Source organism: Microcaecilia unicolor, chromosome 1 (assembly GCF_901765095.1).
Source record: "Microcaecilia unicolor chromosome 1, aMicUni1.1, whole genome shotgun sequence".
Lineage (NCBI taxonomy): Eukaryota > Metazoa > Chordata > Amphibia > Gymnophiona > Siphonopidae > Microcaecilia > Microcaecilia unicolor.
In genome coordinates this window covers 730821757-730848544 of record NC_044031.1, presented here as the reverse complement: position 1 = coordinate 730848544, position 26788 = coordinate 730821757, and the positions used below count along the sequence as shown (strand labels likewise).

General features: G+C 41.9%; 1 protein-coding gene and 1 long non-coding RNA gene across 2 annotated transcripts in view; one reads left to right on the top strand and one right to left on the bottom strand.

Annotated features, from left to right (window-relative positions):
* Positions 1 to 26788, top strand: part of PPIP5K1 (diphosphoinositol pentakisphosphate kinase 1) — a 283513-nt gene that overhangs the window by 172827 nt on the left and 83898 nt on the right. Inside the window, 2 exon segments of the mRNA XM_030189638.1 lie at positions 9645 to 9735; positions 16239 to 16367. Coding sequence (XP_030045498.1) covers positions 9645 to 9735; positions 16239 to 16367 — 220 coding nt within the window.
* On the bottom strand, positions 5192 to 25635 carry LOC115459841. Its single transcript, XR_003940338.1, has 3 exons — positions 25443 to 25635; positions 25092 to 25093; positions 5192 to 5225 (listed from the first exon to the last, which is right to left on the bottom strand). It is a non-coding gene; the product is annotated as an uncharacterized LOC115459841 (long non-coding RNA).

Genomic DNA, 26788 nt, shown 5'->3' with positions numbered 1-26788 from the left:
GAACCTTAGCCAAAAACCTATTTGATGGGATCCAGCATATTAAGGTTTAGTGAGACCATAGTTTGTACTGTTATAAAAACATGACCTGTGGATGAAAGGCTGACAGATTTTTCTAATCCGTGTAGTTTAATTTAATAATTTGATATATTGCCATTCACTGATGGTCAAGACATTTTTGTTTTCTCTTCAAGATCTTGGAGGACTTTTGTTTTTGGATAAGGTCATGTTTAATCTGTACAGTTTGCTGCGTTGATGTATGCACAATTGTACAGACACTTTTCAGAGATGCAAAATGTCTCGATTTAAACTTTTCTTGTTTTAATACTATTATTGAGGCATAAGGATCAAAATGAAAAATCAATTCCTCTATGCATCTCTCAGCCCTTTCATCTTAGGTCCTCTTCTTCCTATATATTCCCCCTCTAGAAATCTTCTGCTCAGTATGCAGTGGTGGCCAAAAAAAGCAAATAGAATGCTAAGAATTATTAGAAAAGGAATTGAAAATAAAACAGAATATAATGCTTTTGTGTCGCTGTATGGTGAGACTACATCTTGAGTATTGTGTGCAGTTCTAGTCACTGCATCTCAAAAAAGATGTGATGGAATTGTAAAAGGCTCAAAGAAGAGCAACCAAAATAATTAAGGGGATAGAATGACTCTCATATGAGGAAAGACTAAAGAGGTTAGGGCTCTTCAGCTTGGAGAAGAGATTTCCGAGTGGAGATATGAGAGAGATCTATAAAATCTTGAATTGAGTAGAACAGGTAAATGTGAATTGATTGTTTACTCTATCAAAGTACAAAGACTAGGGGACACTCTGTGATGTTACATTCAAAACAAATAGGAGAAAATATATATATATATATATTTTTTACCCAACGTATAGTTAAGTTCTGGAATTCATTGCTGGAGCAAGTGGTAAAAGCAGTTTACGTAGCTGGGTTTAAAAAATGTTTTCACAGATTTCTGGAGAAAAAGTCCATAAACCATTATTAAGATGACCTCAGGAAGGTACCCTGAGATTAAGTATCATGGAATCTTGCCACTTTTTGGGACTTTGCCAGGTAACATAGTAAATGACGGCAGATAAAAAGACCTGTACGGTCATCCAGTCTGCCCAACATACTTGTGATCTGGACTGGCCACTGGTGGCAACAGGGTACTGGTCTAGATGGACATTTGGACAGCAACTCTTATGTTCTTTCTCTTGGCATTTTGAGCATTTGTTCACTTTCTGGGCTGACTATGGTCTCAGTCTTTGTAGGACTTTATTCTTCAGCTGAAAATTCAGATGCTGTTATAACAGGTGACAGTCAAATAAAACTTGTTTGATGCTGATTTTATGAAGAGCAGCTCTGACATGTTACGAATTGTGTTAAAGCACATTTGAGTTAAGTACATAAACAGGTCTCTTTAAAAATAATGGGGCTTGTGTTATTTAAAGTGCATTAAATTGCATTAACATATGCTATTTTCTGTCCATAAAGGGCTCACAATCCAAGTTTTGGTACCTGGGACAATGGAAGATTAAGTGACTTGCCCAATGTCACAAGGAGCTGCAGTGGGAATCAAACCTAGGTTGCCAGGGGGTAGTAAATGAGGCCCTAAGTTTGTGCCTGAGGCAATGAAGGGTGAATTGACTTGACTGGGGTTACAGGGATTGTCATCAGGATTTAAATCCTGGTTTCCTTGGTTCTGAGCCTGTTGCTTTAAACATAAGGTTAATCCTCCACTCCAGAGGTAAAGGTTAAACTGAATATCTGATCTAAAATAAACGAGACAAACTCTTTCAGTGTTGGCCCCTACATTTCTAACCGCTAAGAAGCATTTTGTGAGGAAAGTAATTACCATATTTACTTGTATTATTTGTACAACCAGTCCAACAACGTGACCTGCTGATACCCAGTGGCTACCAGTGCTGTAATTTCACCCCATCAGATCTTCATTGTTTGAGCACCATAGCTAATTGATTTGCTCAGATCCAAGAAATCCCAAAGCTTGCATGTCACTACAACATTTATGACCTCCCTCCTAGACACCTGTAGTCGAGAAATCCAGACTTGCCATGGTGCAAGAGCTGATTGTCCACAAATACACAAAACTCTGGACCTGTACAAGATCTGGGAAGTGAACAACCTGGTTTCAACCTTCCACATCGATTGTGATCTAAGCTAAACTGATTTTGTCAAGCTGACACCAGTGTGCATTTGACAAATGGCACTGGGGTTTCCACACTGCCAATGAGGGTTAACCAAAACGGAACACATCGTTAATTCATGTTCACTTATCTGCCTGAGGGTTTTGAGGCTTTGAACACTGGATCTGATTCCGTTATTGATTGGCTTATTCAAGGGCTAAGCATGTGCTAAAAAGACCATAGATAGTGTACCTGGCAGAAACCCAAATCGTGGCAACACTCCATGCTACAAATCCCAGGGCAAGCAATTGCTTCCCATGTCCGCCTCAATAGCAGACTATGGGCTTTTAAACCCAGATAGGCTAACTGTTGTTACCACATCCTCCAGCAAACAGTTCCAGAGCTTAACTATTCGTTGAGTGAAAAAATATTTCCCTCCTATTTGTTTTAAAAGTATTTCCATGTGACTTCCTTGAGTGTCTCCTTTTTGATGCTGGTTTTGTTTGTCCTAATCAGATTGTAAGCTCTGTCGAGCAGGGTCATGTTCAAATGTACAGCGCTGCGTACGTCTAGTAGCCCTTTAGAAATGATAAGTAGTAGTAGTAGTACTTTGTACTTTTGGAACGAGTAAAAAATTGATTTAATTCTACTTGTTCTACACCACTCAGGATTTTGTAGACTTCAATCATATCTCCCCTCATCCGTCTCTTTTCCAAGCTGAAGAGCCCTAACCTCTTTAGTCTTTCCTCATACGAGAGGAGTTTTGGTTGCTGCTCTTTGAACCTCTTCTAATTCCACTATATCTTTTTTGAGATACGGCGACCAGAACTGAACGCAATACTCAAGGTGCGGACGCACCATGGAGCAACACAAAGGCATTATAGTGTTTTTGGTCTTATTCATCATCCTTTTCCTAATAATTCCTAGCATTCTATATGCTTTTTTTGGCTGTCACCAGACACTGAGAGGAAGATTTCAGCGTATTATCTATGACAACACCCAGATCTTTTTCTTGAGCACTGACCCCCATGGTGGACCCTAGCATCAGGTAACTATGATTTGGATTATTCTTTCCAATGTGCATCACCTTGCATTTGTCCACATTAAATTTCATCTGCCATTTGGATGCCCAGTCTTCCAATTTCCTAAGGTCTTCCTACAATATTTCACAGTCCGCACGTGTTTTAACAACCTTGAATAGTTTTGAATCATCTGCAAATTTGATCACCTCACTCGTCGTTCCGATTTCCATATCATTTATAAATATGTTAAATAGCACTGGTCCCAGTACAGATCCTTGCGGCACTCCACCCTCCTCCATTAAGAGAAATGACCATTTAACCTACCCTCTGTTTTCTGTCCAATAACTAATTCCTAATCCACATCATAAAATTGCCTCCTATCCCATGACTCTAATTTTCTCAGGAGTCTCTCATGAGGAACTTTTATCAAAGCTTTCTGAAAATCTAGATATACTACATCAACTGGCTCATCTTTATCCACATGTTTATTCACACCTTCAAAGAAATGAAGCAAATTGGTGAGTCAAGACTTCCCTCGGCTCAACCCATGCTGACTCTGTCCCATTAAACCGTGTTTGTCTACGTGTTCTGTAATTTTATTCTTTATAATAGTTTCCACTATTTTGCCCGGCACCGACATCAGGCTTACCATTCTGTAATTTCCCGGATCACCCCTGAAACCCTTTTTAAAAATTAGTGTCACATTGGCCACCTTCCAATCTTCAGGTGCTATGGACAATTTTACTGACAGGTTACATATTACTACAGCAGATCAGCAATTTCATGCTGGAGTTCTTTGAATACCCTTGGATGTATGCCATCCGGTCCAGGTGATTTACTACTCTTTCATTTTGTCAATTTGGCTAAGAACATCTTCAAGGTTCACTGAGATTTCATTCATTTCCTCTGCATCATTACCCTTGAAAACCAATTCTGGTACAGGTAAAGACAGAAGCAAAGATTTCATTCAGTTTCTCCGCTATGGCCTTGTCCTCCCTGAGCGCCCCTTTTGCTCCTTCATGATCTAACGGTCCCATGGATTCCCTGCTTCTGATGTACCTGAAAAAGTTGTTACTGTGAGTTTTATCCTCTGCGGCAAGTTTCTCTTCATATTCTCTTTTAGCCTTCTTTATTAGTGCTTTGCATCTGACTTGCTAGTGCTTATGTTGCTTCTTTTTTGGGGTCCTTTTTCCATTCTTTGAAGGACTATCTTTTAGCTGTAATGGCCTCTTTTACTTCACCTTTTAACCATGCTGGCTAACATTTTCTCTTCTTTCCATCTGTGATAAAGGGTTTTTTTGTTTTGAGACAGTTAGTCTATTAGGGTTTTTTTTTTTTTAATGAACCTGTGCTACGTACCTTACGTGCGCCGTTCTTATTTCTAGATTAAACTATGGGAATATTGTATATATATATATGTTTACCAAGTACGCAACTTAAGTGCCTACAAACACTGCAAAATATAGCAATCAGAATGTTAGGACAGGTTAGGAAATTTGACCGTGCTGCTCCATTGTATATTAGATATCATTGGTTGCCGGTGGGCTACAGGGTGAAATAAAAAATTTTTTTTTGTTTGTTTTAACACACAGATCCCTGCAGGAACAACAGCCACTGTATTTAAATTGCTTGAATATTCCTTACACTTCAGCGAGATAACGTAGATCATTGCAAGACCATTGATTAGCAGTTCTGCACTTTTCTAGAGTTCATTGGGGAGGGGGGGGGGGAAGGAACGTGGGAGAGGGCATTTTTCTGGCTGGCACCATTACTCTGGAATGACCTGCAAAAAGAAATTTGGACAGAACCAAACTTTAAGAAATTCAAGGTTCAGTTAAAAACATATTTTTTCCAACAAGTTTTTTTGGATACAGTCGACTGGATAGGGGGAGGTGTAATGAACAATCCTTGGTAAATTGTTTGTGATATTGATGTTTAATTCTGAAGTGAGTGCCTGAGTTCTTTCCTGTGATTTCATGGAGTTCTTTTCAATTTTCTGGTTTTAATTATATACATTTTTATTGTAAATCACTAGTGCTATAGAAATGATAAGTAGTAGTAGTAGTCTTACAAAAAGTAAGCGGTATATAAAGTTTTAAGTAAATATAAACAGACTTGTGAAAGCAACCTATGATTCCTATTCTTAAAGAATGTACTTTTAGGAATCAGGTCTTGCCATTTTGAAGATTGGCAGCATTAGGGCAGGAGCAACTGGGGATCACTCCTGCTTTTCACTACACGCAGAGCTTAAGTTAAGCTTTTTGGGAGCAGGGGATAGGAGGGTCAAGGTGACAGGGGAGAACCTCTGAATAAGGGGTGGGACTATGTGTTCAACACATTACCCTGGTTAGGACTTGCTGCTGGAGGATATCTAAATTGAAATGGTCTTTGGAACCCTAATTTTGATAGCCTTAGTAGACGCAACAGATTTAAGACCAGAGGTCCCTTCCCATGGTCACTAGGCCACCAGAGACTTTGTTTACACACAGGGTAAAGTAGTACCTTTTATTTGCATTTTCTGGCCTCTCCTACCTTGTTGTGACTGGGAACGTGATATTCCCAGCCGCTGTAATGCACAGTACAGTGTTTACTAACCTGTGGTACTCAGATACTGCAGTATGCACTGTGCACTGAAGTTGCACTGTTTTATTGCAGTTTGGTAAATAGTCCCCGTAGTATTTTTCTTTGTAATTCCGACCTTGTATAGACCATGGTGAATGCTATTGGATATTTTCATGACCTAGACTAGTCTGATCTCTTGTCTGGCAGCCCAGGTGATGTAATGACTTAAGTCAGGTCCATCAAACAAAGTAACTTTTGAAATTTATTTCCATCTTTTGGGAACAGCAGCAGTAAGAATATCAAGCCACTCATCTTACAAGGCTCTAAAATTCAAGGATGAAAACCTCTAAAGTATGCACAGAGAAAATAAGTGGCTGGAAACTTGAAGGTAGAAATGTCTTGCTTTATGAAGGATGGGTTTCTGGCAAAACAGATCTACTATTTAAAAATGTTATCGTTCTTGCTGTTTGAATCTTGGTCGTCTTTGTAAGACCATGTCAAACAGCAGAAAAACAAGTTCACACAGATTCTAGTGTGTTCTCATGATAGATCTCCTGCTGGAACAATTCCAACCATTCCTTAGAGTCTGAAGGAAAATACTCAACAGTGCAACTTCTGCCATGTGCCTCCATAACCAGAAAAGGTGTACAGCATACGTTCTACCTGTAGCAGTCAAGCCTGTTGCTGCCATACTCTATCCTTTGCAGACAAAGTGACAGGAAATTAAATTTAGATTTTTGCTTGATAGTACTTCTTAGCTTCTGCCGTGCCTTTTTTCAGAGGACCAGTTTTCTCCTACTTTTCATCTGTGGTAATGAACAGGGTAGGTGGAAGTGGCAAATGTGCTGTAATCTTTCTAGAATTAATAACAAAAGCGTGATTTACCAGATCTCAATAAGCAACCCAATATATCAATAATAGCACCAAAAGAAGTGTCCTTTATAATATTTTTTAAAGATTTTTGTGGACCATCAGAAAGCATCAGGGTAGAATGTGTATAGAGAGGCAATGGTATAGTGTCCAGGGTAAGCAAGGGTACATGATGGATGTGTAGGGGGGGGGTATCTGGGACAGTAAGGGTGTGTGAGAGGTATCTGCTGTGGGTGAGATTCTGAGGTTGGAGCTTGTGTATGTTGATGGCTACATGGGGATGTCAATTGTAGGTGGAGCATCTGGGGCATCGATACAGCAGGGATATCTGAGGTGGGATGGGTGTATGTGTCATGGGCTAAGGAGATGAGTTTCAGGTGCACAATGAAGGTATGAGTGGGGCGTCTGGGGCAGGGGTGCAGAGGATGGTGTCAGGTGTGCAGTGAAGGGTTAAGGGCAGTGGCACAGAGGAGGATTGTCTGAAACGGGTGTCTGGGGAAGTTGTCAGTGATGCAGTGAAGAATTTAGAGCAGGGTCAGCAAATAATGGCCTGCTAGTTTGAAACAGCTTATTGTCGCAGAAAGTTTGGCTTGCTACCTAGCATCAATTAAAAATTGTAAACAGTCCAGAAAGACCCTCCCATGGCCAATCATCACCTATCCATCGCCTGCCACTGATGCATCACATGGTTCACAATTACCTCTGGATTCTCTGTATGGCACCCAGAACTGCATGCCAAAGTTGCATGTTCTTTGCTAATTGAGTAATGAGCCAATAACTAGCAATAATTGGGTGCCAACAACCAATTATGGCAGTTAATTGATTCCAATTAGGATTTGCGTGTGCATCTTGCTAAGTGCTATTCTATAAAGATCAGCGCACAAATCTTTTAGCGTGCAGCTCAAATTGGGGCGTGGCTATGGGAAGGGCATGGGTGGGTCAGGGGCATTTAGTAAAGATGCATGCAGTGTTATAGAATTTGGGGGATCCCTGCCTAACTTACGCGCCAGGATTTACACCAGGTTTCAGTTGGGGTAAATCCTTATGCCCAAAAGTTCAAGCAGAAATTGGCTCTATGCGCTATTCTATAAACAACGCCCAACTCGAAGCACCTTTTATAGAATAGCGCTCGGTGTAGATTTTTTTCGGCACCCAAATCTGGGCACCATTTACTGAATCTAATCCTTAATGATTCAAAAAAATTTGCTGTTTCAGTATGATAGATTGAAGGTGGGATCTGCATGGGAGGAGCTTTGCAAGTATGAGGGCTGAATTGGGACTCACGACTGAGTCAAGGGGACATTCCTCTCAAAACTACAGACTGCACCGGCCTCTCAACCCAGTCAGAACTCCAATCTAAACTAAAATATATATATATCCCATAACAACCTTGTGGGATCTGTGCAGTTTACATATAAAAAGGACAGGCAATACAATAAAAAGCAGTACCATCACAACAGAAAATCTAATTATTGCAGGGAGATCATTCCAAGGCTTAAGTCCTGTAAAAGAGAGCGAAAATTGAAACAGCCTTTTGCATCTAACAGCCTTAAAAGAAGATAACGCCAGACTATTTCTCAATCGTATAGTAACATCATAACAGGGAAAAGATAGTAGTGATAACACATATCCTAGTGCAAGGCCATGTAATGTTTTAAATATGATAGTGCAGCCTTTAAAATACACCTTAGCTCAAATTGGAAGCCAGTGAGCTCTAATCAATAATGGCATAGCCCTAACAAATTTTTTTGCAGAAAAAAAACAAACTGCTACTTTCTGTAAGGTTTGCAGTTTCTTTCGGAACAACTGCGAACAGCTTGCAAAAAGAACATTACAATAGTCTAATTGGCTCAAAATTAACAACCAGTTTAAATTGCAAAGAATCAAAACAATGTCTTAATCCAAAACATTTGCCCTGCCTTGGTTTAGAGCAGGGGTTCTCAACCCAGTCCTCAGGACACACCTAGCCTCTATCCTCTGTAAATCCTTCCACCTCTCTCCTTCTTTCTCCCTTGCTCTATCATCAGAAAGAGCCAGTTTGATACACTTCTTGACTGGGAATGATGTCATGCTGCCTCATACCCTCTCCTCCCTTCCTTAATCCTTCCTTCTCTCCCCTCCCCCACAGGGAGTTGGCTTGCAGCAGCACTGGAATCAGTCCTCTCTTCCCCTCTCACTGCTGTGTGAAACTACTATTCGTGGTAGGAGCTAAGAGATCTTATGGATCTTATTGCAAGACTTAGTTCTGTGCAGCATTGAGAAAGAGAGGATGCATTTCAGCGTTGCTGCATCTCCATTGGAGGAGAAAGAAAGGTTAAGGAAAGGAGAGGATAGGAGCCAAGGTGGCAACAGTTGCAGAAATTTGTTATGCTGATGTCCCAGTGGACAGCCACTGTACCTTAACTTTGATATCCAAGTTCCTGTATGTGAAAATGTGGTCTCCACCACTGGGTATCCCTTGGTTTTAGCCAAGCTTGCTCAGTGGTGGCTCTGGTGAGATCTTTATTAACTTTTTAAGTGTTGAGCAGTGGGTTCTGAGATGCCTTTGCTGGGTGTGCTAGGTATGCACCTTACTGCATGTTATGTTGGATGTGGCTCTTGTTTAATTTCTCTTTTTTCTTTATTGACTACTAATGTGGTTTGGGCCCTTCTAAGTACTAGATGTTTAGTTTCTTTTCTGTGACTCTTCCCTGCTTGGCACTGGCAGATCTCTTTCGGAACTTTTGGTTTATTAGGCTGCTTGAAGGGCATTAATGTGCCCAAGTAATGTGCTAAGTGTTGGGGTATGCATGGTTCTTTCTGCTGATAATCTTGCAAAGCAAGTTTCTTACTAAGTATTGAGTATCTCAATTCTATACTGAAAATCATGGACACGGATGTAGGTACTGAAGTATAAAGTGTACTTGCTAAGCATGGGAATACAGGTTGATTATTTAATATTGTGAAGCTTATTCTTTATTGATCATTATTTTGTAGATTCGCTGCTGAGCTTTAGGCTTCCAGTTCATTTTCCATGGAAGATTAAGATTAAGCAATTGATTTGTTTTCTACAGGTTCTTTCTGAGACCTCTTCAAAATCTGGAGGGTATCGCCTCTTTACATCTTATTCCAGGCAGCCCATAGATATGAAGCAAAGCGGCCTAGGTATGAGTCTCTATTTGATTGGTCCATTCATAGTTAATATGTTTAGGTCATTTTATTCATCCATTCATATGCAACACATGAGAGGCATTTTCGATATGATGTCTAAATCTGATTTTGGATGCTTCGCAGAAAACGTCCAAAAATCCTGTAGTGAACATGGCCATTTTCGAATTAGAAAAATGTCCAACTTTTGATTTTGAAAATAGCCATTTGCTAGATGTTTTTGTGATCTGTGCATCTATATTTTTGGACCATTTTTGGGAATAAAAATGTCCAAGGGAAAAATGCACAAAAAAACAAGCCATTTGAATGTACGGAGTGCCAGCATTCTTAGACCAGCCACCCAGACATCTCAGCAGAGCAGTGGGGCACCCTAGGGGGCACTGCAGTGGACTTCAAATAAAAGGTCCCAGGTACACTTCTCACCATTACCCCCTTTTTATGGTGAGGCCTCCAAAACCCACCAAAATTCTACTGTACCCTCTGTACACCACTACAGTAACCCTTATGTCTACAGGTGTCACCTATATGTGGGTCTAGTAGTTTTTGGGTGGATTGTGAAGGGCTCACACTTTCCACCACAAGTGTACCAGTGGGTTATGGGCTTGGGTCCCCTTCTGTACAGTGCAGTGCACCAACCACTAGGCTACTCCAGAGACCTGCTTGCTGCTCTATTAAGACTGGCCATAACATCTGAAGCTGTCATAGAGGCTGATATGTACTGTTTCTTTCACATCTTTTGGGGGGGGGGGGGTAATTGACCACTGTGGTGGGGTGGGTGTAGATAAGAGTGGAGGGGGTTATACCTTAATCCCTCCAGTGATCATTTTGTCATTTAGGATACCCTTTTGCGATTAGTTGTGATTGAAACAGATCTAGATCAAATCGTCTTATTTTAGCCCAGTACATTTTTGCTTTGTTTCATTCTGGCAGATAAACGTCCAAGTTTTGGGAACACCCAAATCTCTCCCCCAACACGCCCCCTTGTGATTTGGATGCACTGCATAGAAAAACATCTTAAAATGGGTTTTGAAATAGCGATTTGGACATTTTGACAAAACACTGTCTATCTGCCACTTTGTGCCGTTTTTTGAATGCTGTTATTTTTTGAACATGGGCCCCATAGTGGTGATATTTTCTGCCTGTGTATTATATAGACTGTGTAAATATTTCATGGAAGGCACGAGTTTCTGTGATATTTACTTGTTTGTATGTAGGGTTTTTTTCTCATGTGCTGTCCTTGTAAATTTGAGAGCCTATTAACTTTCCTATTGAATTTTGATGTTTCTTTCCTCTTCCCCCCCCCCCCCCCCCCCCCCCAAGTCCATCTTAATAATGACTTATGGACTTTTCTGTGAGGAATGTAGCCAAACCTTTTTTAAACCCTGCTAAGCTAACTGCTATTACCCCATTCTCTGGCAATGAATTCCAGAGTTTAATTATGTATTGAGTGAAGAAATACTTTCTCCGATTTGTTCTAAATTTACTACTTAATACTTTCATTGTGTGCCCCCTAGTCCTAGTATTTTTGGAAAAAGTAAACAAGTGATTCATGTCTACCATTTCCACTCCACTCAGCATTTTATAGACTTCTGTCGTATTTCCCCTCAGCCGACTCTTCTCCAAGCTGAAGAGCCCTAGCTGCTTTAACCTTTCCTTGTAATTTTATGGGAGCCCATTTATGTGTTTAAAACAGCATCTTCCTCTGAATTCTATATATGGCGCTTTGAGTTGCGCACGGCCAATTTGCACACGCAACTTAATTGAATAACGAGCCAATTATTAACGCTAATTGGATTTAAGTAGCAGTTATATGCGTAAATTTAGGTGCTGGATCCGCGCCTAAATTGTGTGAGCCAAAAAGGGGGAGCAGAAATGGGAGGGTCATGGGCGGGTTGGGGTCATTCCTAGAATTTACGTGCGTAGTTATAGAATAAGGGCGATCCGTGCCTAATTTAGATGTGAGGATTTGCACTGTGTTTTAGTTGGTCAAATGGCTGCACCTAAAGTTGGGCACGATTCCTGGGCATAGGCACAGTTTATAGAAAGGAGCTTAACTTTAAGTGTGGCTTATAGAATAGTGCTGAAAGTTATTTTTTTCAACAACGATTTTTTAGGCGCAGTATATAGAAACTGGCCCCTTAAGTGCAAAAATGGTTTAAGAAATTACCGCTATGAGAGAAATTGTATAAGAAGATGCCCAACTTAAGCCCATTTTCAGGTGCCTTTTTTTTTTTTTTTTAATAAAGACAAGTAGGATCCTTTCTGTTTTTATAAAAAAGCATAAGCTGGAGCAGCTATAAATGTCCATGCCTATAATTTTTAAGTATATGCCTAGATTAGCATATTTTATAATCTACATATGTGCATGTGCACACCACCCAAATTCCACCCCATACACATGTACTGGCAAAGTACGAACCATAATATCATAGCACATACTTTTACACAAGAAGCCCTTTATGTGTGTACGTGGCCACATCAGCCTGAAAAGAGCACTAATTGGCACTAATTAGAATTTATACACAACTTGATAATGAAGTGCACCGAACTTCTTAACACGTGCAAGCAAAAAGAGGCATGGTTATGGACGGGGAAATGGGCGTTCTGAAATTTACGCTGATAGTTATAGAATATGGCCCAGTGTGCTTAAATCTATGTGCTGGGATTTACGCCACATTTTCGTTGTTGCAAATCGATGTGCATAGTTTTAGGCACTGTGATATCAATTAAGCGTATTCTAAATCTAAGCGCCACTTATAGAATACACTTAGTCGGCACTAATTTCCGCGCCTATTTTTTTTAGGCCCCATATATAGAATCTTCCCCATAGAGCAGCCTTTTAGAAAGGACCTACAAATCGAAATTGAGGCATCCAATTTGGACTGTCTCGAGTTCTACTAGTATTTTAGAACAGGACCTGCCAGAGTAGAGGAATGGACGATTATGCACCAGTTATGAGCATCCATTTAGAATCATAAATGTCTAAAATATCAATGGAGTCAACACGGGTGCATAAAATGTGTATGTGCCAGAACAAGCATGTTTATGTCGGTCATTTTAGAAATATATGCGTGTATTTTTCTAATATACTTTCCAGTTTGGCTTGGGGAGGGGTGGGAGACATAAACCACTGCAGGATTAGTGGGGGCAGCCTCTACTAATTCTTCCATTTGCGTGCTGCTCTATATAAGCACCTTTCTGAAATGACCTCCTAGTAGGTAGTAGGTGCAAATCCAGACATCGATCTGTTTTGACATAAATGTACTTTCCTCCCATTCTGCCTAAAACACACCCAGATCATGCCCCCTTTCCATATGCGTGTGTTTGCGTTTTAGATGTGTATATCCCAGCTTGGTAAAATTGCGATTTGGTAGGGGGGGGGGGAAGTGATCGAGCTGAATTAGGGCAATAATCCACATTATTAGTTCCTTAATATGACAGGTTGTCTTGCTGGTACTGAGATACTGCAGGTTGCTGACTACTGAGGTAAATTAAGGTATGGTAAAAGCAGTCCTTTAACTGTACCTTGATAACTCCCCCCCCCCCCCCCCCCCCCCCAGTGTGTATGCAATATACTTGTCTAAATGCCAGTTTATTCACATCAAAACTATGAATAATGCTTCTCAAATAAGCTCAAATACTTTGTCTCTCATAGTTATCCCTTTTTAATATTTTTTTCAATTTGGTTAAGTAGTAGTGATGGTCTTGTAATGTTTTTGGTTCAATACACCGTATAAATCTGCTTTTGATTTTTAATCATTCCTCCGCTAAACCATAGTCTTTGTGGTACTAGGGCTCTGTTTTTTTGTCTTTTTTTTTTTTTATTTATGTCTTGTAATTAGTCACCTAACATCCCATTGTTCTAGTTGTGCCATTTTTTGTTTTTAGTCTCTCAGCATTGACCATTAAATTTGAGCATAACAGATATTTGTGGCTTGGACATGACGTTCTTTCTAAATGTAAGCAGATGTACTATTACTTGACATTCTTAAGGTTCTTTCCAGATATAGCAAAAACAACAGCAGCAACTTTGCTGGCTATCTCTCTGCACTTGAAATATGTTGGGAACACCCTTCTTAGAGTCAGACTTATGCTATGATGACTCGGGTGTTCATATTCAAAAATTCTGGGTGTCAATATTCAGCCGGTGGCGGTCAGCAGTTTTTTGGTCGCTCCTGACAATATCCCCAGATATTCAATTCAAGGCCATGACTGGGCACCAGCATTGAATATCCGGTCATACATAGGCAAAAAACACTTAATCCGGTTAGTGCGATATTTAACATTTAACTGGATAAGTTAAACCAGCTAAAGATAAGACTGCATTTTGTGTGGTCCTGGTTATCTGGTTAACTTATTCATTTAAGTGTTGAATATTGGGACTTAACTGGACAATTGTCCACTCCACCCCAGGACCACCCACAAAATAGTCGGAGTGGAGGAGTGGCCTAGTGGTTAGAGCATGGTCTTGACATCCAGAGATGCCCAGTTCAAATCCCACCGCTGCTCCTTGTGATCTTGGGCAAGTCACATAAACCTCCATTGCCTCAGGTACAGATTTAGATTTTGAGCCCTCCAGGGACAGGGAAATACCCAATGTACCTGAATGTAACTCACCTTGAGCTACTATTTGAAAAAAGTGTGAGCAAAATCTTCTAAATAAATAAATACAGTTTCTACTTAGGCACTAACTGGGTATATTCAGCAGCACTATCTCACTGAATATACCTGCTTAGCCTCAGACAAGCATTTAAATTGCTTTGAATATCAGTTCCCTTGTTTGTAATATTCCTTCTTCTTTTCTTTTATCCTGCTTGATTAGTAGAGTCAAGTAAACTATCAGGGGGTGATGGGGCTGCGTCAAGGAAGGTTGGATGGTGGAATAGTCTGAGTCTGATATACATGTCAAAGTTCCTTCTTGTGACAGCAACAAGATTTCAGTTATCTTTTAGTGTGTGTGTTTGAGAAAAATGTACAACATTCATTTATGGAATCAAACTGTGTTCATGTTCATGCATCATTAATATTTCACATCTTCTCATGGATGGTGTCTGCTTCCATTTTATTCTTTTGCTTATGTGTGTACCAGTTATGACATGCATTCAGGCTTCTCCCATAGCCTCAGATGTAGTTCTGTCGCCATTTGCAGTTTGACATCCACTTTTTAATCCCAGTTCTGTTGTTTTGTTGAAATTCGGTACTGATATTCTGGTTCCAGTTTTGCTGTTCTTTTGTTGTCCATTATTATCAACTCTAGTAACAGTACCTGTGTTTTTGGTTTCATTTGTCTGCCATCCTGTTTCAGTGAATGAAGAGCTGGACAGTTCTTCTGTTCTGTTTAGAGGTAGCTGGTGCTGCTGGCGTTTCTTCATGTGGAGCTCTGTCAACTCTCACAGATATTCAGAGACATTGCTGAGGGTGTTGAAAAGATTGATAATATGTTCTTCTTCTAGGTGTCTGAGCTTCCTTTGACAGAACCACTGCTTTTACCTGGAAAAGAAGTGAAAGATTCTCTAAATGAGGGAGCTATATCTTGGATAAGACCAAATATCCAAGCATATCATGCTGCTGGTAGAGAATCAGCTGTGACAAAAGGAAGATGGTATTTCCAGAGAAAACACCTTTCTCATATCATGATAGATCCTTCAAGAAGTCACAATCTATGATATCGAGAAGGATGATGATTATAACTGTGGTGATAATAGCAATGAGCACTGCAAAAGTATGCAAAAAATTGTGTACATTGGTTTAACATTCTGTTTGAATAATCAGAGAATCACCATCCATGCCCTTAATCTCTGTTAGTTGAATCTTTGAATGTGTTATAAAACAGAATCTCTTCAGCCTTTTGGTACAGTTCTGCGTATATACTATGGAATGGAAAGAATTGATACTGTAAGCAGGGGAGATCTCTGTATGCCCTAACGTTGACCTACCTAGGCCAGGCCTTTCTTATAAACTGCAAATAAGACTGGTGGTTATAGCTATAAATTGTGTATAGAGGTTAGGAAAGTTTGGTATGGGTAAGTCAAGTTCATCATCTTTATAATTCGGGGGGGGGGGGGAGGAGGAAGGGTGGAATTTTCTTTCCTGTTGCATCTTTACATATTCTGGTTCATTCCACTTAACTGTATTGAAGTGGATGGACAGGGCAGGGGTAAAATGTGATAATTTCTTTACTTTTCCAAATTCGGAATAGCTTATCCAACTGCTTGAAAAGGCTACATTTGTCTTAAAAAAAAAAAAAAAAAAAAAGTCAGTGACATACAGAAATCTCCCTTTCGTCTTTACACATTTGGGATGGTGCTTTACTTCTCTGTGCTGTTTTGGGCATGTCTAATTCATAAAATTAGGAAGCAACAGGGTTTGCCTCCAGCAGGAGCAATGAAGGCTGTTCGCTTCTTGTATGGGAAAGAAAGCCCAAGACTAATCCTAGTGATGTGTCTTTAATGGCATGCTGTGGAGATGCGTGATTACTAACCCACTCCCCGCCTTTCTAGGGTCGCAGTGTACTGGGCTGTTTAGCACCACAGTGCTTGGAGGCTCATCCAGTGCCCCAAATCTTCAGGACTACGCACGCGGCCACCGCAAAAAAATCAGCGCCGCTGCCAGCCTGACTTACAAAGACGGTATGTGTGTAAGAAAGCAGCTGTGTTCTGTCTTCCACACTCTGGTGTACATTAATGCTCAACCATTTAAAAGACAAGGGGTTCCCTAAACATTGGAAATCATAAGTACCCAGATATGCTTCACAGAGCATGTTTGGAAAAAGACAATGTTGAGGTGGCCAGGAGAAAGTTGAGCACTAGGGAAGAATCAGTTAAGAAACAGGTGAGAGTGAATGGTGAGGGAGGTGGTAACAAATACATAAGTGAGAGATTTAATGTTCTCCTTTAAGGGAGATGAGAGGGAACAAGCAGTACTCTTTCGAGTTAATTAACGGGGAAGGGAGCTTCTATTCCTGTAAAAGTGAATAGAATGAGACATTTATTTCAAGTGAGGCAAAGGGGCAGAATATTTCCATCGAGGGCTTTTGAAAGACCTGGATGACTTTTGTAAGTAGCACTGAGCGAGATTGAAAATTTTTCATAGGACAGATTATCAATAGAAATCAAACAAAATAAAACATGGAAAAGAAAATAAGATGATACCTTTTTTATTGGACATAACTTAATACATTTCTTGATTAGCTTTCAAAGGTTGCCTTTCTTCGTCAGATCGGAAATAAGCAAATGTGCTAGCTGACAGTGTATATAAGTGAAAACATTCAAGCATTACTATGACAGTCTGACAGGGTGGGAGGATGGGGGTGGGCCGGAGGTATGCATGGGGACATCAAAGCATATCATTGATATTCTAACAGGATGGGTGTGGATAGGTGAGGGGTGGGGTGATCAACAGAGACATACAGCTTTATGGTTTATAATGGGCTAGGAACCCCACATCATACCATGCATACCTCCGACCCACCCCCATCCTCCCACCCTGTCAGACTGTCATAGTAATGCTTGAATGTTTTCACTTATATACACTGTCAGCTAGCACATTTGCTTATTTCCGATCTGAGGAAGAAGGGCAACCTTCGAAAGCTAATCAAGAAATGTATTAAGTTATGTCCAATAAAAAAGGTATCATCTTATTTTCTTTTCCATGTTTTATTTTGTTTGATTTCTATTGATAACCTTAAGAGTGGACTAACACGGCTACCACACTCCTCTACTCATAGGACAGATAAGAGATATAGGAAGTTCCCTTCTACAAGTGGTGAGAGCAGTGGCGTACCTACCGTAGTTGCCACCTGGGGTGGAGCATCCCCTCCTCTGAGCAAGGGGGTTTCGCTGAGCAGTCGCGCAGCTGTTGGATCTTTCGGTCCCCTGCACCTGGAACAGGAAGATGACATGAGAAGGGGCAGGGGACCTGCAGAGCCAACAGCCACATGACTGCTCAGCGAAACCCCCCTTGCTGCCGGTACCCGAGGTGGACCACCTATTCTAGAGCTTGAGAGACATGGGAATTTCCTTTCTAGACCAAACAGAACAAATAGATGACTTTACAGTTCTAACAATAAAAGTCAACAAGATAATTAGTTCAGCAAAATTAATATACAGTGGACGCCATCAGCCATGACATAGCAATGATTGCCAGAGAGTACACAATTCAGAAACAGCTAAGTATATCTTAATGAGCCAAACATAAGGTAAATAATCATTTATGTACCTGAATGCCATCATTTGGCTCAGGGTTTATCCAGAACAGAAGTATTGATATTCAGATATCTAATTATTAAGCTTATGTTTTGCTTGTAAATGTATGCTTGGTTGATTTATGAATTGGGATTAATTTAAAACTGCCTGCACAAGTGAAAAATACATGCTCTGTGGACTTTGTCAGGTTTTCAAAGTAAAAATACGCACATATTTTCATAATTATCCTCCCAAAAAGTACCTTCTCACACTACCCACACATTAACACCTACTAACTTGGATGAATATTTTTTCTGAGTTAAAATATGTACATTTAAAAATACGAGTTTGCCTATAGAGCATGATTTTGTAACAGGACCCCTAGGTAAGAAGTCCAAAATGGTGAATATTTTAAACCCATTTTACACTTAAAAACCTTTGTAAAATAAGCTCTCAGAACTACTTCCGCCAGTGTGCAAAAGCTGATGTGCACACTTATACCATCTCCAAATTTGGTGTAAATGAACACACATACTCTGTGCATGTACCCATAAAATGTATATATAATGTATATATCGCAAATCCAATCTGCATTGCCAAACTACGTTTGTGGGAATGCCTACACAAAGATTAGGTGAAAGTAAGTGCACACTTCTTGTGCACATATTCTTATGCATGGTATGCAGTTGAACAATTTTTAAAATCCCTTTCTTAGAGGACCAGCAGGCCTTCCTATTCTCACATGTGAATGACATCATCCCGATGGAGCCTGGTGCGGTCACTAACTAGCTTAAATAGAATTTTCTGGCAGCTTCCACTGCACATGTGCTGGTGCCTTCCTGCCCGGCGCGTGAGCATGGATCCTCCAGTCTTCTTTTTTTTTTCTGCGGAGGTGAGAGGATGCGCTTTGTGTTCTCTCCCTCATGCTGTGCTGTAGTTTTCAGTGAGTGCCATCCTGAGTGGGTATTTTTTGTTTCTTCTCTTAAGTTTCCAGTTTTACCTTCCTGTTACTTTTTAAAGTTTTTTTCAGCATTTAAAGTTGCCTTTCTTTTTTGTGAGTAGCTGCACTGTTAGGCCGCAACCCCGTCCTCAATTTGAATACTCTCCCTTTTTCTCGGTTCAAGATTGAGGAGTTTAATTTAGCCAAGATTCTTTTTTTCAATGTCCAGAAAGACTTCAAGTGGTTCGCCAAGTATAGACTTGTGATTTCTGTCATGGACCCACAGATTTCGGGCATCAGGTGCCTTGGGCCCAATCATGACTCCCTGTTTACGATCTCTGTGTGCATATGCAGGTGAGAACCCAGAGGGTGCAACTGGCTCAAATGGAGCATCTTTTTGGCTATTCGAAGGCTGGACCATTGTCTTCGGCACCGGCAGCATCAACCTCCATGACTGCTCAGACATTGGCATTCACTGGGATTACATCAGCATCAAGTGGGTCTCCACCTGCCTCGACATGGGGCACTATTAGCAAGCCCTGGAATCGGTCAGCATTGGATCTGACACTAAGGAAACACTCTGATTCAGCGGCATCTTCATTGGCACGGGGGAACGACAGTGCCGGGAGCACCGAGGCATCGGACTCTCCGATACCTGAGAAGCGTCGGCATGGGGAGGACCACTCCCCTTCCTTGGAAGTGGTGCCGGTGCGCCTGTCATCAAGTGACTACATTCCTGCCACTAGTTTGGCACCGACACCTTCTCAGACTGCCTCTGCCCTGGATCCTGTGCCTTTGCCAATGCCAGCCTTCATTGAGCAGTTCTGGAGCATGCTCCAAGAGCAGCTGGTGCAGTTGCTGCAGGGAGCTCCTGCTTTGACATAGAGGGCGCATATGCCCCAAGTGGAACAGCCCCAGGCCCTCCCTGATGCTCCATTGTTGCTGGCGCCCGGATCCTCGATGCCGGTGCCTCACAAGGTGTAAGAGTCAAGGTCCGGGCATGCAGTGCCCCCTCCTATATCTGGGGAGGAAGCTTCCCTGGAGTCCGAGGGAAGAACTGCACCTCAAGGCACTTCGGAGCATGGACATTGTTTCACTAGATCGAGGCCTTTTCAAGAGAGACAAAAATCTCCTCCAGAGGCGCTCTCATTCACAAGGTTTGTGAAGAAGATGACTGCAGCTATCCTATTTAAGTTGGAGATGGAGGAGAAGCCCAGGACTCTCTTGGCTGCTTTTCTCTGACCTCAAACAAGTTGTTCAAGAGAGACTAGCGAATGTGTCATGCTGAGGGGACAACTTCTTTGGAGAGAAAGTGGAGGAGGTCGCTGACTCACTGTAACTTTTCCTTCAATAAAAATATTTTTAAAAAAAAGAAGCATGCAGACACAATCCACACTCTCTCTTGGCATCTTCCATCTGCATCCTCTTCAACAAGAAGATTTTTGACCAGGCAGAGGTATCAGTCCTACTACTTTCAAAGGCGTAGGTACCAGCATCCTGCTCACTCAGCTCAGGCAACTCAGGCCCATTGTCCCAGGCCTTGCCAGCCCCATCCCCAGAAATCTTAGCCAGTTCCCCAGTCGAAGCAGGGCATGGGCTTTTGACAGGCTCCAGTAGAGCATAGCCACTCAAAATGTATCCGTCCCAGATGGCTTACAGATCAGAAAGAAGCTTACATTTTTCCAACACAGATGGCCCCTTGTAACCTCCGACCAGTGGGTTCTTCAAATAGTCCGTCAAGGGGATGCTCTGAATTTGCGCCGATGACCTCCATGTTGCCCACCAAGAGTGTCTTACATCAGCTCTCAACACAAGCAGGTACTTGTAGAGGAAATCTCCACACTTCTACAGGCCTGAGTGGTTGAACTCGTAACACCAGGGGAAGAATGGAAGGAATTTTATTCCAGCGACTTCCTTGTGATCAAGAAAACGGGGGAATTCTGCCCCGTTCTAGATCTAAGGGCCCTAAACAAATTTTTGGTAAAGGATAAGTTCAGTCTGATTTCCCTGGTCACCCTATAATTCAGGAAAACCATTGGCTATGCTCTCTGGACTCAAAGGATGCCTATACCCACATTTCAATACTTCCAAGTCACAGGATTTATCTCCGATTTCAAGTGGAGAAATGCCACTACCAGTATTGTGTTCTGCCACTGGCCTGGTGTCTGCCCCCAGAGTTTTCGCCAAGTGTCCAGCGGTAGTTGCAGTGTATGTACACATACTGGGAATGTATGTGTTTCCTTACCTGGACAATTGGTCAAGAGCACATCTCGGGGGGGGGGGGGGGGGGAGGTAGAGGAGTCAATGCGGAAGACTATTCAGGTGCTAGAGCTGCTGGGGTTTGTCATAAATTATCCCAAGTCCCATCTTCAATCAGTTTGCCAGTTGGAGTACATAGGAACCATGCTAGATGAGAACAGGCTCAGGCCTTCCTTCGTCATGCGAGAGCGGATACCTTGGTTACGCTTGGCTTGCAGATCCGCAACAACCAGCAGGTTTCAGCTTGCCAAATGTTGAAATTGTTGGGCCACATGGAGGTGCATAATTGAACGTCGCCGGCCATCTATATGGCTGGCACCGCAAAAGGCGGCCCCGAACCGTATTATTGAAAAAGATGGCCGGCTATCTTTCGTTTTGATAATATGGTTGGGGCGATTTGAGATGGCCGGCATTGGTTTTCGTTGATAATGAAAACCAATGCCGGCCATCTCATCCGGCCAAATCCAAGGCATTTGGTCGTGGGAGGGGCCAACATTTGTAGTGCACTGGATACCAACCGGGCACCCTAGGGGACACTGCAGTGGACTTCAGAAATTGCTCCCAGGTGCATACCTCCCTTACCTTGTGTGCTGAGACCCCAAATCCCCCCCAAAACCCTCTCCCCACAACACCATTACCATAGCCCTTATGGGTAAAGGGGGGCACCTAGATGTGGGTTTTGGGGGGGGGGGGGGAAGGGCTCCCATTTACCACCACAAGTGTAACAGGTGGGGGGAGGATGGGCCTGGGTCCGCCTGCCTGAAGTGCACTGCACCCATAAAAAACTGCTCCAGGGACCTGCATACTGCTGTCATAGAGCTGGGTATGACATTTCAGGCTGGCATAGGGGCTGGCAAAAAAGATTTTTTTTTTTTTTTTTGGGTGGGAGGGGGTTGGTGGCCACTGGGGCCAGTAAGGGGAGGTGATCCCCGATTCCCTCCGGTGGTCATCTGGTCAATTGGGGCACTTTTTTTTGAGACTTGGTCCTAAAAATAAATGGACCAAGTGAAGCCGGCAAAATGCTTCTCAGAGCCGGCCTTCTTTTTTCCATTATCGTCGAAGCCGGCCATGTCTTAACAACGCCCCCGTCCTGCCTTCCATACCCTGCGGAAGCGCCCACTTTAACTTTGGCCGGCTCTGCGACGGAAAGCAGTTGGAGCCAGCCAAAATCGGCTTTCGATTATACCGATTTGGCCGGGTTCAGGAGATGGCCGGCCAAGCAGGATGGCCTCCATAGTGCATGTCACATCCATGGCATGGCTCCATTTGAGAGCAGACTAGTGGGCCCTAGCTTCCCAGTAGTCTCAGGCAACAGGGAACCTAACGGATGTCATTTGCATTCCACTGGAGCTGGTGGCCACTCCGTTCAATTTGACTCTGGGACTTCAATTCAAATTCCACTGCCTCAGAAGGTGTTGACTTTGGATGCTTCCAACTTGGGGTTGGGAAGCTCATGTGGATGGGCTTCTCGATCAGGAGGTTCGCTCAGGAGGTTCAGTTCCACATCAATCTCCTTGAGCTCTGGGTAATTTGGAATGCTCTAAAAGCTTTCGGAGATCAACTCCAGAACCAAATTGATCAAATTCAAACAGATAACTAGGTTGCGATGTTCTATGTCAACAAGCAAGGGGGTACGGGATCCTACTCCTTGTGTCAGGAAGCAGTAGGCATGTGGCAGTCGGCTTCATGGGATGGACCTCTGTGCCACTTAACTTGCCTGGCAAGAGCACCTATCTGGTGAACAGACTGAGCAGGATATTGCAACCTCACGAGTGGTCTCTCAACATGGGCATAGCTCGGAAGATCTTCCAAGAGTGGGGCACACTTTTTTGGTGGTTCTTTTCGCCACTCATCTCAACAACAAGATCCCTCAGTTCTTCTCCAGGCTTGGGTCACACGGCCGACTAGCGTCTGATGCCTTTCTCCTGCATTGAGGACAGGGACTTCTGTATGCATATCCTCCCATTCCTCTCATAGAGAAGACTTTGCTGAAACTCAGGTAAGATCAGGGCACACTACTGGCCACTGCAGATTTGGTTCCCTCTTCTTCTGGAGTTGTCTTCTGAAGATCCATAGAGATTGGACTATTTTCGACCCTCATCACATAGAACAAAGGGTCCCTTCTGCATCCCAACCTCCAATCTCTGGTCCTCGCAGCTTGGATGTTGAGAGCGTAGAATTTGGGTCTCTCGGATTGCCTGAGGGTGTCTCCTGTATCTTGCTGGCTTCCAGGAAACCTTCAACTAAGAGATGTTGCTCTTTTAAATGGAGAAGGTTTACCATCTGGTGTGAGGACAATGCCTTAGATCCCTTTTTTTTACCCTACTCAAGTTCTTCTTGAGTACCTCCTGCACTTTTCTGAATCTGGTTTAAAAATCAACTCTGTAAGGGTCTGTCTTAGTGCAGTTGGCGCTTATCATTGTGTAGGAGGTGAGTCCATCTCTGTACAGGCTTTAGTTGTTTGTTTCATGAGAGGATTGTTGCTGACAAAGCACTCTACCAAACCTTCTGTTGTGTCTTGGGATCTCAACGTTGTCCTCACCCAGCTGTTGAAAGCTCTGTTTGAGCCTCTGGATACCTGCCATGTGAAGTTTTTGACCTGGAAAGTCGTGTTTCTGGTGACGGTCACTTCAGCTCGCAGGTTCAGTGAGCTCCAGTTCATCCACCATATATTAAGTTCCATTACAACAGAGCAGTCCTTCACACGCACCGTAAGTTCCTTCCTAAGGTAGTTTTGGAGCTCCATCTTAACCAGGCGTTCTTCCAACATTTTTCCCAAGACCTAATACCCAACCTGGTGAAAGTGTAGTGCATACCGTAGACTGCAAGTGAGACTTAGCTTTCTATCTGGACTGGATTAAAGCCCATACACAGTCCACCCAGCTTTTCGTTTCTTTTGACCCCAACAGGATGGGGGTTGTCATCGGCAAACACACATTTTCAAATTGGATAGCAGATTGCATCTCCTTTGCTGATACCCAGGCAGGGCTGACTCTTGAGGGACATGTCTCAGCTCACAATGTTAGAGCAATGTTGGCGTTGGTAGACCACTTGAGATCAGCCTCTATAGAGGAGATTTTCATGAATGTGACGTGGTCTTCAGTCCACACATTTACATCCCACTATTTTCTGGATCAGGATACATGATGCGACAGTTGGTTCGGATAGACAATTCTGCAGAATCTGTTCAGTGACTGGAATCCAACTCCATCCTCCTAGCTCTTGCTTTATTTTGTTCAGGCTGCACCTCCACAGATATACATAAGTATTGCCATAATGGGACAGACAGAAGGTCCATCAAGCCCAGCATCCTGTTTCCAACAGTGGCCAATCCAGGTCACAAGTACCTGGCAAAATCCCAAAACAGTACAATACATTTTATGCTTTTATTTGAGAAATAAGCAGTGGATTTTCCCCACGTTCATTTTAATAATGGTCTATAAACTTTCCTTTAGGGAGCCATCCAAGCCTTTTTTAAACCCCACTAAGCTAACCGCTTCTACTACATTCTCTGGCAATGAATTCCAGAGTTTAATTACACGTTGAGTGAAGAAATATTTTCTCTTGTGTGTTCTAAATTTACTACTTTCTAGCTTCATTGTATGCCCCCTAGTCCTAGTATGTATATAGTTTCAGGTTGATTGAAGTTTTCATCTTGACGTTTCGAGACTCAATTATCCTAGCTTTATTGTTTTCGCTGAGCCTGGTAGCTAAGGATTCCCACGTGTGAGAATAGGAAGGCCTGCTTGTCCTTGGAAAAAGCAAAGGTGCGTACTCAGAAATTACACATGACTAAATTATTTGTGAATCATCACATCTGCCACTCACTGTTATCTATCATTGCACATCAAAAGTCCACCCTTATCATGACATTCTCAAAATCCATTATCAGTGATGAATAAATCAAAAAGAACACGAGGACTTATCTGTAAAGCAGAATGGTATTTTCTTCGCTATTCACTCATTGAAACAGCTCCTTGTTATTTATTTATTTATTTATTTGGATTTATTTACCACCCTTTTGAAGGAATTCACTCAAGGCGGTGTACAGGAAGAATAAATCAAATATGAGCAACAGGCAATTACAGCAGTAAAAATAACAATGAAAGTATGGCATAGTACACTACTTACATTGTCAACACAATACATAGTAGAACATTTTAATTGATAGTGTAGTGTATAAGCAAAGATGGAACATATAGATAGGTAAGAGAGTATGAGGAGTTGGAAAATAAGGTGACTAAAGAAAGTTGTACATGAGGTCAGAGAGATGGTTAACATAGATAGGTAAGAGAGTAAGAGGAATTAGAAAGTAAGGTGACTAGTTTAAAGAAAGGTGCACATGATATATGTGCATCATTTGATATAACCAGCTGTCCGCTAAATGGCAATATTCAGGGGGAGATAACCAGCTATCTCCTGTTGAATATCACTGGATAGCCAGTTAAGTACCATTTAACCGGCCAGGTGCCGTTCCTGGTCAGTTAAATGGTTAAATTTTGGCCGGATTAGGTCTGCTGTTGATAGGTGCAGGACCGCAAACGATCATATAAGTGCACATTGTCCCAACTCGAATACAGTTTTCACCACATCATTGTGGCTTCTTCAGGGAATAAAGCCGGTCGCATGCGTAAACTGGCACATGCCATCTTGAAGAAGTGTTTGCGTGTGTGACTGGCTTTATCCCCTGAAGAAGCCACAATGTTGTGGTGAAACTTGGATCCGAGTTGGGACAATGTACACTTATATTATCGTTTGCGGTCCTGCACCTGTCTACATGGAGCTGTTTCAATGACTGAATATTGAAGAAAATACCATTCTGCTTTGTGGATAAGTCATCCTGTTCTTTTTGATTTATTTCATTATTGATAATAGATTTTGAGAATGTCATGATAAGGATGGGCTTTTGATATGCAATGATAGATGACAGTGATTGATGATGTTATAACTTGTTCCAAGGTTTTTTGCAATAAATAATTTTTGAAGTGACGATTCCCTGATTTGGTTATAGAATGCTAGTATAAGTTTGCATTTTCATGCTGAACTTTAGGTGCATGCATTTAGCTCAAGGTACTGGCAGTTAGGCGCATAAATGACAGTATTCTATAACATTGCACCCTACTTGCTTGGCTTGCCCCCTTCGGCGTTGCACGCCATTTAAATTAAATGTTCCAATTTATAGAATAGGGGCATAAGTCAATTACGCACATAACTACAAACTGTTGCCAATTAGTGCTTGTTAAGGCCAATTAAGAGCCAATTTAGTGCTAATTAGCAAATAAGTTATGCATGTAACTGACCCTATTCTATAACTATGTGCCCAGATGCTCACATAACTTTGGGTGACATTTATAGAATTTGGGGGTTTGCACATGCAACTACTTGCCATCTTGTCGTGTTCTTTTTTACATGTATCCAACCATGCAGCTGTCCAAGAGCCCTTTCTTACATATGAACATTGTTACACCTAGAAAATGCTTTATAAAATTACCTTAGTAAAAGAATAATTTTATAACAGGATTAACCTTTATAAAATTATCCTGAGAAAAGTAGGCACCCACATTCACACCATGTAATTGTCTTTATGTATGTGCCGGTATGAATTGAGCATATGTGTGTAGTTGATAAAATATGACCTTGCTTTACCCATTCTCCATGACAGGGAATA